General features: G+C 42.5%; 1 protein-coding gene across 1 annotated transcript in view; it reads left to right on the forward strand.

Moving 5' to 3' along the window:
- The first annotated feature begins 2994 nt into the window (after positions 1 to 2994).
- ACTR3 (actin related protein 3) overlaps positions 2995 to 16715 on the forward strand; it is a 31344-nt gene continuing 17623 nt past the window's right edge. The window contains exon 1 of the mRNA XM_069780862.1: positions 2995 to 3196. Within this exon, the coding sequence (XP_069636963.1) occupies positions 3153 to 3196 (44 nt within the window). The 5' untranslated portion in view covers positions 2995 to 3152. The remainder of the gene's footprint in view (positions 3197 to 16715) is intronic.

The following is a 16715-nucleotide window of genomic DNA, read 5'->3' on the forward strand; positions in this document are numbered from 1 at the left end:
TTGCAAAACTGTGATTGACTTGGCACCTTGATATTGACAGAAATCCTATGCTTTTTGGTCCTGAAATGTAAATTCCACTGTAATTCAGTAAAACAAAATGCACCAGCACTGCTCTTTTTCAATGTCATTCTTAATGCAGACTCAGGAAGAACACAAACGGATAGCAAGAGATCGCAATGGAGTTGGTTACTTAACAGATTTGTTTCACTTTCCATATGAACTGCAGTTTTGTTTTTTTCCTGCTCAGTGTCCTACCATTTCGCAGAAAACACTAGTACTCACAAGGAGGAAAAAAATAAATCCAGCTATGGGATATTTTCTGTAGAGTGCATTACAGTAAGTGCTTGTGGGTATGATTTAATGTTTTATAGTGAAGTGATGCTTCTATTAGCAAAGAGTCATCAGCATACTTTTATAGCAGTTCTACTATCTGTCTTTTGACTTTGCTATTAAATCTTAGCTAGACTAATCAGGAGCATTATTTGGAAATATTAGGTAATAAAGAACAGTCAGCTATGGTACAGTACCGATTACACTCTTCAAACCTCATTGCCTGCTGGACGTACTAACTTGGTGGTGCTGATCCCCTCTGTGTCAGCTCTATGAGCTGTGTAGCCAGGACAAGACCTGCCAGCTCCATGCTTTCTGCATGCCACAGTTTTTTGGCCCTTCTCTCACGGTCCTCTGGGGGGTTACTTCGACTCCTGCAACTGGAGTGCTAAGCCACTCTCTCATTCCAGGACTCCGTCTGCCAGATGCAGCAGTTGAACCTGCTGCATGTATAACCCCAAATACCAGGTAATATAACCAAGAGGAAAGTGAAAAGTCCACACGCTACTTTATATACTAACTGTATTTATTTTAGATAAATATGTACCTATGTACACACACAGGCATGTGCATTAAAAAAAGTTTCTCTGAGAAGCTTTTAGACATACTTATCTTTCATATTCTAGCACAGCACGTCTCACAGGCTACACAATATCCTGCAGAAATCCCTTTCATTATCTGTAAACTGCCTCGTAATGTTCTATTCATAATTTGCTTTGACATTAAAATAAAAATGTTAATATTTTCAGTATCTGCTTTCCTTATGTTCCTCAGGAGGATCTGGCAGTCTCCAGAAGCCAGATGGTGGCTCGAACTTCACAACTGAACTGTCTAGCTGCTGCTACAAAAAGGGATGTTTTTGCTCCCTTGCATCTCAACCTGAAGGGTGTGTACCTAGCCCTTCCTTTGCACTGACACTGACTCTTGTCTAACCTTGCAGTGAACTCAGGGAATGAACCTATTAATCAGAGATAGCTTAAATTAAGTGAGGAGGACTAATGCTTGAAGAAGGAAGCAAGACCACCACGAGGATACCTTGAGGGCTGGCAGCTCCTTATTTTGACCCACAAGCCTTTTGTTATATTTTCTCTCCCCTGTCCAGCTGAGAGGGGGAGTAATAGAGCAGCTGCACAGTGCTTAGTTGCTGGCTGGGGTTAAACTACAACAGGGGTGAAACAGGTCCAAGGTGAAGCCAGGATGTCAGTCTGCAGACTAGGACTAGGACCACTGATGGTAACCAAGGAGGCCCATAGCGACAAGGCAAGTCTAATATCAAGCCAGAAAGCAAGGCTAAGACAACACACACCTACAGCATAATTTAAACAAAAACTGAGGGCCCAGGGCTGAGCTTAAATGGGTCTCCTGTGTCCTTGGGCAGGGAGTGTGGGGTGGAGGCCCCAGGTGAGGCTGATTATGGCCATTAAGGCCCATTAGTGCAGGCTGAACCCTGGCAATTACTCTTTTTGATGGACTACCAAATTTGTCCTCAGCGTGACATTGGATTATACCACAAAGCTTTCATCCTCACATTGCTAAAGCGTAGCAGCAAGCAAAGGACTGAAAATACCTGAAAGCTCCGATACCAGGACTGTTAAGACATCAAAATGCTTTGAAAACAAAGAAAAAATAGTGTGTGGCTACAGTACACCATGGGGCAAGAACTGGGCCAGGCCTGGGGGACACAGCAATCTGTCCTTCAAAGCCTGAAGGGCTGTGAAAGGTGGAAAGAGAGAGAAAGAAAAGAGCAAGCCCTTGAACAGTTTTTTTTTTTACTTTATCCAGCTGAATGCCAGAGCCCCAACAGCACACACCCTTGCCCCCTTTGGAACCAAAAATCCTCCAAAAGGAGGATGGGGGCCTACGGCTAAACCCAAGCAGCGATGGATGCCACCGATCCCATCGGTGGGTGTGCTGGGACAGCCGATCGGGGCAGGGCCACACGAGTTTCCTCCATTTATGTGGGAGCGTGGCACAGAGATGTCGGCACAGGCAGCGCTTGGGCGGGCGGCCAGCGCTGGCGGGAGGCTGGGAAAAGCCGTTTGCTCGGCTGGCCTGGCAGCAGCACACCACCCCGCCTCAGGCTGCAGGATTTTAAAGGATGGGGAGCGTGGGGTGTGGGTTTGGTGCTCCCGTGGAGGTCTATGGCTGAGACGGGCTGGAGGGTTTCCAGCTTGAATGCAGCTGAGGGGAACCAGGTTTCCAGGGAGGCTGGGCTGCCCAGGGCTGGTGCTGTGGGGTGCCTTCCCCAGCAGGCGTTTCGTTCGCCAGCTCAACTAGTGTCTGGCAAAGCCAACGAGCACCAGGAGGAGCGTGGCCTCCTGCATTTCCCCCTCGGTGACACGTTTTCTGGGGAGGGCTTTCGGCCCCTCAGCGGCAGGGCCTGGAGGAAGTCGTCCCCTCGTCACGTCCAGCACCCTCCTGGCACCTCACAACCCCTCGCCCCGTCTCCCCTCAGGTTTTCAGCGTTACGATACTGCCTCGGCCAGCCGCGCTCGCTCGCCGCCCCTGAGGAGGCCGGCGGCTGGCGGGGCGGGGGCTGGGCAGGAACCCACCCTCCCGCCCGCTCCACTTCGCACCGCCTCGCAGGGGCGAGGCCGCGAGATCGGACGTCACCGAGGGCCGGGGTTGTCGCGCCCGCCCTCGCCGCCGCGCGCAGGGAGGGGCGGGTCAGCCATCTTGGGCTCGCCGGGCCGTGCCTGCGAGGGAGCGGGCGGGGGAGGGAGCGCCCGCCTTGCGGAAGTGCCCTCACTCCCCGCCGCCGAGCCCAGCCGGAGCGCGCCCAGGGCTGCCCGCCGTCCCCAGCACCGCCGCTACCGAGGAGCATGGCAGGGCGGCTTCCGGCCTGTGTGGTGGACTGCGGCACGGGGTGAGCGACGGCCGGGGCGGCCGCTGACAGCTCGGGGCCGCCCGGGGCGGGGCCGGCCCGGGCCGGGCGGGTTCCGCGGCGGGGGTCGCGCTGCCCGCGGCGGGGCCGGAGCCGGGCAGGGCAGGGCAGCCGCGCCCGGCTCGCCGCGGTGCCGGTAGCGGGAGGGCCGGGCCGGGTAGTGGGGAGCAGCCGGCAGCCTTCCCTTCCCCTCCCCTCGCTCTCTCCGTCGGGCCCTTCGCGGCCGCCCGGCGGGGCGGGGTGTCCCGGCGCGGCCCCGCTCCCCCGCCGTCAGGTCCGCGCCTCCGGTAGCCGGGTCGCACCGGGGCCGCGCCGGTCGCTTCCCCCCCCCCCCTTCCCCCTCCGCTTGCCCTCGCCGAGCCCTCGGGCCGCCCCGCCGGCCGGGGCCGCTCGGAGCGGCCGCCTTCGGTTCGTCGGCCGGTGCCCGCCGGGGGCGCGGGGGGACCCTGAGCGGCTGCCGGAGCCGGGGGCGGCGAGCGGGGAAAACGATCGTGCGGCTGCCGGCGAGCTCCTGAAATGCCCTCGCGTGGAGGAGTCACCGCTCCGCCGGGTGCCGTCTGGGGGGGCTCTTAGGCGTTTATTTTTTTTAATATGCGGATAATGTCATTTATTCTGTGCTACTTCTCTCTGTGGAAGGAAAAAAACCCCTCCCCCTCCATGGAGCAAGCGCAGAGGAACTTCCTTAGTTTTGTCAAAGCCTCTTCCTGCTTTCGGGCTTTTATACCTTATAAGGCAGTTTTCAGTGTCAAACATGAACCAAATCCGTTTTAGAAACTCTTCTTTTTATTTAGCAGCTACCAGATGATGAAGAGAATGCGGTGCCAGCGGTACAGGGCATAAGAAGTGATTCGGGAGGAGGCCCTCGGGATTCAGACTCCCTTTTCCGCCGCGGCATGGCTCCTGGGGGCTTTGGGCTGGGGAGCGAGCCCTTAGAGGTGTCTGTGGGAAGCCGACCTGGAAGGGTTACGTGGTACCGCTTGCAGGAGCACACTCAGGAAGCGAAAACCGCTCTGTGACCTGCTGTCTGCGGTGCGATTTTTAAGATGGAATATTTCATTTTAGGCATTATGTATCAGTTTTTCATTGGAAAGTACTGGTATATTTTCAAGGCTCTTCCTCTTTAGCTGCTGCTGCTGGCGTGCAGATTCTTTAACTCATCTTTTGGTTTCACTTCTTGTCCATCTTGCTAAAAGTAATCAAAGAAATTTGTCAGTGAATGCGCTACATGTACAGATATTTACAGTACCCTTCTGAAAGGGCATGTTCTTTTGAAAGCCAGGCACTTGTTTTTTTGGAAGCACATGCTCATCTTCCCTTCAAGAGAATCTATTTGGTGTAGGACATTAATAAATTGGTCTTTCAGAAGAGCAGGTATATATGTGTCTATAACGTCTGCATGTTTAACAGTTGTATGGAGAAGTCATACCTGTAGTTAGAGCAAGAACTAAAACCTTGAATTTTGTGGGATGAAGGAAGGTTAGTACAGCAGGAGTGAGAGTGCGTAGCTGAGTGTAATGGAAGCATATGTGAGTTTAACATGATGTGTATATGCACTGTTAATCTTTCAAAACAAAAGATCTGTAATGCAATCTGCTGCATGCCACTAGAGGCTTTTTCCCATCCCACATGTTTGTGCATTGCAGGTAGTCCCATTAAAGACATAATTACTGACTTTATAGGTTTGCAAAATATAGGTTGTGACCACTGGAGTAGAGAGATTCATTTAGAGCTTTCAGTGATACCAAGCAGGAACAGCATGCTAGCATGTAGCTGTGTAAGAAACAACTTAGTCTTTTTAGTGTGAGAGGTATACAGAGGGACCTGAGTGTTAAATGTTCTTGGGGAAGATCTGTGTGTAAGTTCTCCATTAATCAACTTCAGTGCACAAGGCATACTCTGTAAGGTTCTTGAATATGATGTTAACCAAGTCTTGCTCCTGTTTTATTTATTTATTTATTTCCCTCCGGTCTTCAAAGATCTCTCTAAGATACTGTTTTATTGTGCCCCTGTATTTTTTATTTTTTTTTTAAAATTTAAACACAGTCCAACCTATTCTGCTCTCCAGGCTTTTCCTTTCCATGCACTTCATAGTCCGAGGTTGTTCTTCCCTGAAGCTCTGCTTCAGGAAACTGAGGGCAAAGATTTTTAGCATTGGAAACATTACAGAGCGTTGGGGTTGGAATTCCTTGATTTCCGTAGGCAAGGGTATAAAGTGGTGAATTTACAAAGGGGAAAACCTAATACTTGAGATAAGGAACAGGTGGGTAGTAGTGCAGTGGGATGTGATAGCATAATCATGCTCATAGCTGCTTTTTTTTTTTTTTTTTTAGTTGGTGCAGCTCTGCCAGCCCATCTCATTTTGTGTATATAAGTGAGAACATGGCACATAAATTATGTCAGCCTTGTGCTCCATGCAGATCAGTTGAGGTCTCACCTAGGGTACTCTCTTGTCTACTAAAATGAAAGCAAGCAGACAAATAAAAGATAGCCCCTGAAAAGAGGAAAAGAGAGGTTTCGAAAATACAACCAAAGCAGAAAGCTTGAAAGGAACTGCCTTGTTTAGAACAGGCAAGGCTTTAAAACTGCACAAACTTTCTAGTAAGTAGGGTTTTTTTAGAGGGAGAGGATGATAATTAATTTACAGTCCAAGGAGAATTTACCTTAATCAGCAAAAGGGCAGATGTAGGAGAGGTATTAAGGGTGTCTTCCTACATGTCTTGTGCCTGTAGCCACAGGTTCAGTTTGTTGATCTGAGTGGGGTTTTTTGTGTGTGTGTGTTCCTTTTTGCTAGCTAAGATCGAGGGGAAAGAGATGAGTGGGAAAGGTGGCAGAGTTATGCCTTTTCAGCATCAGCCTGCACAGATTAGATAAATTTTAAGACCCCCTTTCAAAACATAAAGAGACCAAAGCACAGAAGAGGTTTGGGAGATCATGTGATCCCTGTCATTTGAGGTTTTAACAGGTTAGTCAAAACATTTTTGGGGTCATCCAGGTACCTGTCATACAGCTGGAGCTGGCAAATAGGTGAAGTCAGTGACATGGCAATCAGATTATGGGTGCAGCAAAAATTCTTCCAGTGTTACATTTGTTATCTTGAAATTTGAATTCTTTGCTTAAGCAAACCTGGTATCTAGAAAGTAAGGTAACTGATACCTAGTAAGAGCAGGTAGATACTTAATTGTGGTTTAAAAAAGTTACTTGTCTGAAGCAGTGTCCTCTTAATTACACTACACACATGGAAATGAAAAATCTGAAGAGCTCAGTTAATTTCACACAATTGTTAAAACCAGGATTATTTCTTTTTCTAATTAATAGCATTGTTTGGTTTAGTTTTAAGTATGTTGTTGTTGGGAAATTTATAAAACAACATTGTGGACCTTATTGTCAGGAAATCTTCATCTATGTTAATACTGAATTTGATTTCACTTGGCTGCTGAGCCCCTTTCCTTCCCTTCTTTCCAGAAAATGTGGGTACCATGTCCCTCAACAATGAGCTATGAAGTAGCACCTGTGTGCTGTTTTCTTCATATCTTTCAAACACTGGTAGATTTTTATGATGTTCACTAACTTAGTATGTCTGCTGTGAATGAGACTTACTTCGGACTGTGGTGTATCTAAGGATTACATGCATTTTAAAATAAAAATACAAAAAATAAAAATAACATGGAATTATTTCCATAAAGTATATGAACAATAGACCAAAGAAAGAAAAATGCCCTTACTCATTTTTTAATCTCCGTAGGCTGCAGTCTTTTGCTCTGTGCCTTTTGGGTATTTGAATAGTTCTTGCTGCCTGTTCTACAGGCGAGCACAGTACAGCCTGCAAGTCATGATTAAAAGCTCTTCCTACGCCACTTCAGAATTTAGCTTGATTAGGTTGACAAGTAGATTTTAGCTGTGTCTTTCTGTGTGAATGTGTTGGGTTTTTTTTTTCTTAGTATAAACTTGTATAACACTGAATTAATTCTTTTGGGATGGCACATAATTGCAAGTGTTCAAATTAATGGCTCTTCAGCTGAGCTGAAGTAAGTGGCTGTGTAGCCTACTGCAGTTCCAAAATGAGAACTTAATTTTAGCGATGAAAGTGATTTAAAGAAAATTATTTGTATTTTCTACACCTAAGCTTTCTGTTTCTATAGGCTTGCGTGCCATTTTTCTGTGGCTTTCAGGTGGATCCGTTCAATACTTGAGTGTCACTGGTGATGAGGTTCTCTGAGTCTTTTCTTGGTAGGATCATATATGTTGGTTAGCCTTTTCTTGAGTAAATTGGTTATGTGATTGTGTGGAAAAACTGTTGTCTCGCATCTTGCTTTCTTATATCTCCTCTCATATGCCAAGGTAGGCCCCTCTTTCACTTCCCTTACACAGGTTACAAAAATGGATGTGTTTGGGTGGTTTTTTTTTTTCTTTTACTTCTTCTTTCCTGAATACTAGGGGAGAATTAAGGGTTTCACAGTTGGCTGGAGAAAGACTTGCTGTTTGTGATGGGAGCACAAGAGTCCCTCGACACCTCCTGGCAGTCTGGGTTTCCTCCGAGCTGAGAGCCTGGAAAATTGAGGCTGCTCAGGATTTCCAAGCTTTCTCGACATGAAGTTGCAAGCTGGACTCTTTGGAATGAGTCACATATATCTCTGAGAGTTTCTTGGCTGTTCAATTTCTATAACCAGTTCTGCTGTAAAAGAAGGAAGGATAAACTTGGGCACGTGAAACCTCGGGAGAAGCTGAAGTTGGCTGGTGCTCAGGTGGTGTGCACAGTGGAGCGAGCTTTGCGTTCGGGGACTTCTTTACAAACCCTACTCCTCTAGTTAATCTTCATGCAACACCTTTATAGCTTCATGCTCTTAAGTAGAGCAAAGTACTGATGGGTTGAGTGTCTTCTGATGTGAGAAGTTATGACAGGATTATGTTGTTCTGTTTCTCTTGTGGGTTTTGACGTGTAGTGTAAATAAGTACAAGATCCATGAAGAGCTAATAGTTTTCAATAGACAGCAAAGATATGTGAGATGAGAAATCCAGTGCTATAAAAACAAGGTAAGGGGAAGTAACAGCCTGTATTTTGTTTGCTCTGCAACTTTTTAGTATCTTATACTGGACCTTGAAATGGTTTTTCTTTCCTAATGTTCCAGACATGGGTTATTTCCACAGATTTTCAAATCATAACTTCCATTTAGTATAAATATTTCAGCACTGTGATGTTCTTGCAGTTAATATTTAAACTGGGTATCTTGTCATGACCTTTTCTGGGTTCCAGCGTTGATGAAAATGTTCTCTTTTGGGATGAATTTCCTCTATGTTGTGTCATCCCAGAAGTAATTTTTCAGTATGGAAAGCATGAACAAAATAATTCCTTGATGGAATATGGAAAAAATACTCTTCCAGGATTTTGTGAGTATCTTTTGCTTGCCAGTAGCTGAATTGGTTAGGGAGGGGGAAATGCTTCATCCTTAACGTGGAAAAAGGAGTTGTGCTAGATTGAGAATTGTGGTTTACTAAATTTTTAAAATCATTCCAAATAGTTTCTGAAGACCCATGATGGTCTGTGGTATCTTGTGTCTTTTAAATGATTCTAATACATCACAGTGCATGTTGCAACACTAAATGCACAAAGCATACAATACAATGAGGAATAATAGGAATTCAGTTAGGAATATATATATATTCCTATGCACACACACATATATGTGTATTTTGGAATTCCACTATAGGAATCAGTTCATATCTTATTTGAATGCATGTCAGAAGCCATCCAAGATGCACGGCACCTTCCAGTCCTTCTGTTTCTGCTTTTCTTTTCCCGTGTCCCACTTACACTTGACTTAAGTTCCTGCTGATGTGTGCATGGGAAGCTTGTGCAGTCACTGAGGCCAGGGACCGGCCTTGGTAGTGAGGAAAGGTTTGAGGGAGGGTAGGGGTTGTGGGTGTGCGTGGGTGGGACAGGGCAGGTTCCCTTCTTGTTTCTTGGTCGGTGTTAAGTACCTGGCTTGAACGTTCTGCCCAGAAAGTACGTTGATTGCACGAGTCTGGTGGACATTTGCTTGTCTAAATTAGTTGAAAATACACTTTCTAGGAGTTCAGAAATACTGTACAAGTTCCTGTGTAGTAATCCATGCTCTGTATTATTTTATAGGCACATGTAAGAAACTTTGCAGTTGGTTTTTTAGTTTATGCAATTTAAAAGTTTCAACATGATGTTTCAACATTTAGTTTCATCATTGTAGTCTTTCTTTGGGAAATGCAAAAAGGCTTTGACAATTTCAAACAAACTTTTTTTAGCTTTAATTTTGGACAAACATTCTTAATTTAAAGACTTTAAGGAGAAAAATTAAATTCAAAGGTAAAATAATGAAAAACATATTTCAGTTTGTCCGTAATGAAATTCACGAGTTCTTTTCTGCTCTGTGTAGGAAAAGGAATCTCTATTGTTTTAATTTTTAGTTTTAGTCACTGAACTAAAATATATTTAGGTGTACCAATCTAACAAAAATCATCCTTGGGTAGATGCTTAAAAATACCAAGTTAACTGCAACCTTGTTAGTGTCCATAGCAGGATTATTTTAACCATCAAGATGAAGCATCTGACCTTTCCAAGTGCTAGTGCTGATATATTACTTGCTTTTTTTTTTTTAATCAGCTGTCAAGGAGGATTATATCCAAAATGGAAAAAGTCATCATTTCATCCACTGACTTAATGTAGGGTATAACATAATTAATTTTTTTCTTTTTTTGTTCAGATTGTGAGTTTGCATTTTTGAGACTAGGCATGGAAAAACTCTGGATAAATTTAGGTTTTTTTCTTTTTCTTTTTTTTTTCCCTGGTGTTTCCTTTTTCTCTTTTTTATTCTCTTGTGGTCATTGCAAGTGGTTGCAGCTGTGCACAGGATGTGTTTTGGCATGCTCAGTCTGTAGAGAGCAAGATGCAGACAGGAGGTTGTCTGTTGATACTTTATTTTGATTGTACCCTGCTATCAATGAATGAATCCATATTTTAATTCTTTAGTTGATGCAGTGTCTGTTACCTATTTTTTCAGTATTAGCATTTTATTTGTCATGACTTGCCTTAGATTTATCATGCTGTTTATCATCGGCAAGAGCTTTCACAATATGACTGCTTGCATATTTGTAGTCAGACTTCAAAATCTCTGTGATCTTATTAAATGAGACCTGCTTTTTATACTAAACAAAATTCAGTGGTATGGTTTTGTCCACAGCTTTGTGGAGCATTTTTTTTCTACAAGACAACTGTTTCTAATTGGAAGCTGTCTTTTATTAGAAACATGGTGTAAAATGATAAATATGTAAACTGGTGTTTTAATGCAAGCCTGTTCTTGATGGAAGACATTTGGTTACTTACTGAACTGCTGGAGTGGTAACCAGTGTGCTGGGCAGATTGGAATTGTGCTGAGAGTCTCCTGCAGTGCCTGCTGTGTGCTCCTTCTCTCCTGTCCATGCTCTGTCTGTTCGGTTTCGTCTTACCCTCTGCTCAGAGTGGTGTGGTTGGGACGGTAGCATACTAGCTATTGGTTCAGAGCTGGAGTTCTCAAGTGCTGAAATTGTGCAAATAGTAAGCGCAAACGCTCAACTTTTTTTTTTTTTAATGTGGAATAATTTACATTTTCAGCCGCTGCATTGCATTTGTTTGGAAAAACTTCCAAGTTAAGTCACGTTTATATCAGCTATGGCTCTGCATCATATGACTCAGATTTTGCCTATTTCATTTCTTCAAGTGAAAGATTTTGTTTATTTGGAAATTATGTATTTGTTGAGTCAATTGATCCCTCCTTGTTTTATCTGTTGAAATGTAGGTATAGTTAATCTATTCTCCTGGTTTTTTTCTTCCTGTTAAATGTCTGTGCAATGTTCACCTTATTTTGGGCAAATGATGTAGAAAGTTGCCAGATTAACCTCCCCCTCATAATAAGTAATTTATACTATTAAATAATTGGTCATGCAGACTTCCAAACTTTTGGGGCATTCTTTTCTCATTATTTGGAAATATCACATGGAGTAGTCAGGATGTGGGAGATGCTCAGAAAATTTGCATAAAAATTAAATATAAATTTATTAAAAAAACCTAGCAGTGTAGGTTAGTATTGTGTGGGTGTGGTGTAACACAGAGGCACTGTTAAGACACTTGTTAAAAGGAATTAGTCTAGAAGTCTCAAAGGAAGCAGTAAGTAAAAAGAGAGCATTCTGCTTTTGCCAACACAAACTACTTTTCATTATACAAAGATAATATCCAAAGCCGTTTGCTCTTCTTACTTTGAGGAAAATGTAGTCAAAGGAAGGCTAACTTTATTTTCTGTGTTAAAGTAAGTCAGCATTAAATATTTGAAATGGATTTTACAAATACAAAATTGACTAGGATTACAAATTTAGATGGTAATATAATCAGGATTCCTGAACTGGATTTTGTTAGTCTTAAACACTTAAACATGGGCTGGTTTTCAAGTACACTCTTCATGACTCAATCATATGCTAGAATCTTTTGGTAATAAATGCATCTTATCTTCCTGTTTACTTATAGGAGAAGAGAACTTTACCAGAGTAAAGCTATCAGTGCTGTTGCTTGTTTGTTTATTTATTTTTTTAAAGTTTTGATGCAAGTAAACATAGAGCAAATTTGAAAGTAGATTCTCTTCTACTCCATCCAGATGTTAGTAAACTTAGAAGCTGCACAATGTGGTAGCTTCCTCTGTTCTCCAGACTGGTGTAAAAACTGTCACCTGGAGACTGTTATTACAATGCGCATTAATTTATTCTGAATGCTGTGTAGCAGAGGCTGCTATTGCCTCTATGTTCCTCTTAGTCGCGCACTTCGAGGGTTCTGGTCTGACTATTTGTGACCATGACTTTGCGGTTTTTTGCTACCCGTTTTAGCTAGATTTTAGTAGCAAGCATTACAGTCATGTCTGTGCTTTGAGTTGTAGATGTAGCTGCTGATAAAAAGCAGCACTGTATAAATATTCTAGAGAACAATATAGATACTTTTAAAGATAAGTTAACATTTTATAGAGGTTTTTTTTTTCCCTATTTGGGAAATAAATGTTAGAAGCATTTGTCTTTCAAGCTGCTTTTGAGCTCACTTTTCAAATTGCATGGCACTTCAGTCTTGTTTCACTGTGACGGTTATAGTGTGTGGCAAAGAAGTATTTGTTGTCAAGGTGAAAGTTCTTGTTGGAGTGGACTGATATTTTTCGGGGGGAAATATTGTAAGAAAATAGTTTCAGATACATAGTAATGCAGTTAATTCCAAGGCCAAGGTTGCAGACTGCCAGATTTGTAACATCTCTGGTGTCTAGGGGTCCCATATGTCATTGAAATATTCGCTTTTTACCATCCCTTCACGTGTTTCATCTACAGTTTAACAAGATTCTTCATCTGAGACCACTTCTAATCTTGTGTTCTTTTTCCATTTATAGAGCTAATTCTTTGGCTTTCACTATTGATGACTTAAAACATTTTTGATCAACAAATGTTTTAAAACTTGACAGAAGCAGTTGCTATTTAAAAATGCAAACTAGTGATGGGTAAAAGGTAATATCTATATATTAGCTAAAGATAGAAAAATATGAAAAGCATGACTCATTTCAAAGTCTTTTGCTCTCTTACATTTTATCAAGGACGTTTGAAAAGAGATAGTAAACTGATTTATTAATACAAGTCCCATTTTCCTAATATAATCAGTTCCTTTGGGGACTTCTGCTGCTGCTTAACCAGCTTGCACCTGATGCTAGAGCTGGGACCTTTTTTAAAGGGGCAGGATGACTTTCCTCTTTCACCATTTTCTTATTATTTCACTTTATGGGGATTTGAAAAGTAAATACTCCCTAGGCTTTTCAGTCTCATCTGTTGTACAAGAAAGATGATAGAAGAAAAGCAACAAATAAAAACAAAGGCCTGTTCAGATTTTCAGTAACATGAGGCTCTGTGTGAAGACTAAGGGCTCATCCATGTTTCAGAAGTTTTCCACTTCTTTTTAAAGCAGTTTTATTATCTTAAGACATCAGACAGTAAAACCACTGTATGTATCTTATAAATTCTGTCTATGTAGAATTTATTCAGTTAAAACAGGAAAGGATATTAAGCGCTTTTTGATGAAGCATTTGATGGACAGACCATCTGTAAGGAGCTGGGAATTGAAGAGCAGAATCCCTTTCCATTCTCTTTAAAAACTTGGAGTTTTTCCCATTTGATTTATTTCATGCCCTTTTGAATATATTACCACATGTGTGTGTCCTCCTTAGAATCTTCCCACTTTCTGAGCTTCTCTGTAGTGCCTTCTACAACCTGCTCACTTAATTACAATTTTCCTAGAGTTAAGGTAGCTTAGCCAGCAATGAATTTTGCTGCTGTATGCACACCTGTAACAAAGAATTTACATGCTTCAATGAACTTAAGTTGCATCTGTGCTACCTTGCATGCCTTCACACAGTGGCCTGCTGTGAAACTGTGAAATTGTGAAATTGTAAAATAACCTGTCTTGGTTTTGTATCTCCTGTCTTGAGCCATTCATAATAATGCTACTTACTTAGTAATTTATAAGTAATGCTTGAAATGTCATAAATTGAAATATTAAAGAGAAGTACGCTTTTGTGCAATCATTTTAACTGTTTCTCTGTAAAACTTGTTATGCAGCAAAGTGTCAAGCTATGATGGAGGAGATCTGCATAGATAAAGTTTATTTTAACAAGCAGATTCACTTACAAATATTGTAACAGTCCTTGCTGGTGTCCAAGTAGTATATATGGAGAATACACTGCTGTGGTGTCTTGAGAGAAATGAGGTTATGAGATTGAATTTAAATGGTGAGATGGTTTGCAGACCATGCAAATGAAGGCAATTGATGCGCAAAGGCAACAGACTTAATAAGATTCTTCACTATTCTTTGTTTTACATAATTGAGGCCTCTGTTTCTGGAGTTTCTCTGTGCTCTTGGTTGCTCTGAAGAAATGGCCCCATGCAGCCTTTTTCTCAGTTGAATTCTTTGGGTTAGACCCATGAAAGAGCTTCAGAAAGCTGTGGAATGAAATCCAGGTTGGTGCATTCGGCTGCTCAGCACAGGATTTGGAGATGCTAACGTGTGAGTGGGAATTGTCTAAGGAAGACAACAGAAATGCCAGGGTGGATTTAAAATTTCCAGGTCGTGGGCATCCGATTTCAAACTGTAGGAAAATAGTTTAATCAAATAAGGATTCCCAGGCCTGAAACTCCTGGGCTCTGGTATCAGTATTGCATTCAGAAATTAGCAGGAATTACTTCTTTTAAACCACTCAACTGTTACTGTTTCTTTTAAATGGCCGGTGTGCCATTGTGTGCAGCTGTTAATGTGTGGTGATAATTTTTGACTGCTCTTGGCACAGTATCACTTGCAAAACTCAGAATTTCTTCCAGGAAGCAGTACATAGCATGTCTTTAATGTATCTACATCCATGCCTGTATGGTCATGGAATGAAATAATTAATCAGTCTTTGGAGTAGGGATCAAAACTCTAATCGTACCTCTTTTAAGGTGTGTGTTCTGGTTACTGGGCAATGATCTTGCTTTTTGTCTTTGGCCCTCGTTTCTTAGAGTCTTTTCCACATGGTTTCAGGAAAGAAATGCAAAGCACTCTTGCCTCAGGAGAGTTTATAAGCAAATGGCAAGAGGCTCTTATGGAAAACAGGAGATTGGCTCTAAACCCATTTGGATGGAAGAGGATATGGACTGCAGATCTCCTGCTGCCTGGGCAAGTGTGGCACCTTGCAAAAAGGCAGCATCAGTTTACTTCTAAGAATAAATGCAGTTTAACTTTGTAAAGCCTAATCTCATCACTGAATATTAGACCTGCTTGAAGCATGACCCCTTGAACGGGTTCTGCATAGATAGGACTTATGCAGAGGTGTGTTTAGTTAGAGAAACCTTGCTGGGCTTGGTGCACAGGCTGTGGTATGTGCCAAAGCAGAATTTTAGGACTTAACACATACAAGCTAACATGTATGCTGCACAGGTTATTGTATTTGGGAAGCCCGTTGCATCTGCAAGGTAAGATAGAAGGCAATGGATGTGTTGCATTTTGAGTGAGAGCTTGCACAGCATTGCTGTGGCTCAGATGATGTACAGTAATTCAGAATGGTCATGAAGAGACAGCAGTTGGACGAGCAAAAATGACAAAAAAAGCCCCCTGAAAAAAGTATCCCTCTACATATATATTTGGTTTTTTTAACTTTATGCACCTTGAAAGTAAAACAGAAAGAGACCATTTTGATTTCAGTGTAGTCCTGACTTTCTTTCCAGAGAGTTTCAGGTTTGTTACTCCTGCTCCCATAACTCTTCTCTCCCCACAGAAAGGTGGTTCTTCTTTTTATGTTTGCTTTTAAAGTTGCATTGTGTCTTTCCAGTGGGGCCAGTGTTGGAGGTACATCTTATTCCTGTTTGTGTGTACATTTAAAAAAAGTGTCCTATGCATGAAATTGCTTTTAGTCCAGGTCATTAGGAGTAGCTGAGGGGTAGACTGTAACCTGGATTTGCCCTACAGAAGTTGAAGATGAGGTGACATTCGTCCTCTAGTGCTCTTCTCTGCTTGTGCTTGGCTAACTTGTGTCTTTGCACGGAGCTGTCAGCAAAATTACAAGGATACAACTCGTGTTGGGCCATCCCATTTCTGTTGTACTTCTCAGAGCAGCTAAACAAATGCATTGCCTGCGAAACAGTCATCCCCCTATTCCTCACCCTTTTGTTAAAATTGCAGTTGTGCTAGAACTAGGGTGTATAACTTGGGAGAATATGTACAGAATGACATCTGTTGCGGACAGGAAAGAAGTGGAGCAAAGGCGCACGGTCATGGTTTGTGGTTTGCAGGCGGGGCTTCTGTTAATGACATTCTCATTAGAAGTTCTTACCCTAAGTGCTGTTTCCTTTTGGCTTTAAAATTGTCTGCATGACTAGTACGTAAATAACCTTCAAGTGACATTGCTTTCATGTCATAGCCTCAGAAACATCTATTCTAGGTGAGAGAGCACATTCAAGAAATCCCATTAGTGCAGTTGAGAACATTGGAAGGACAGCCAAAAGGCCTTCCACAGAGATGTCTCAGATCAGTACGCAGCCACTTTGCAATTTCAGGGTGTGAGTTTGAGGGTGTGACGCTAGAGATATTTCTCCATTGATAGTTGACATGTGGATTAGTAGAGTTATCTTAGAAGGAAGCTTCATTAGTTGCTACAGCCGCCCCATTTGTGGTATGAATGGCCCCTACAAAAAAATCGTGTTTTGTTTGTCACATCATTACATCTGCATAGGCCAGAGGATGGTGTGTGAGACCCCACTGCCTTTTGAAGAAGTTGCGGGGAAGTCACTGGGGAATACCAGCACCATATATATGTATATTGACGGACAGTATGGGGGGGTATGTATATGGTTCTCTATATACCTATATGCACACATGTATTGAGACTCTGTGGACTGCTTTTGGATGCTTTGTAGCTTATCTTCTAAAGTAAATCTGAAGGTCCTGATTATCCAA

Source organism: Haliaeetus albicilla, chromosome 4, assembly GCF_947461875.1.
Source record: "Haliaeetus albicilla chromosome 4, bHalAlb1.1, whole genome shotgun sequence".
NCBI classification, from domain to species: Eukaryota; Metazoa; Chordata; class Aves; order Accipitriformes; family Accipitridae; genus Haliaeetus; species Haliaeetus albicilla.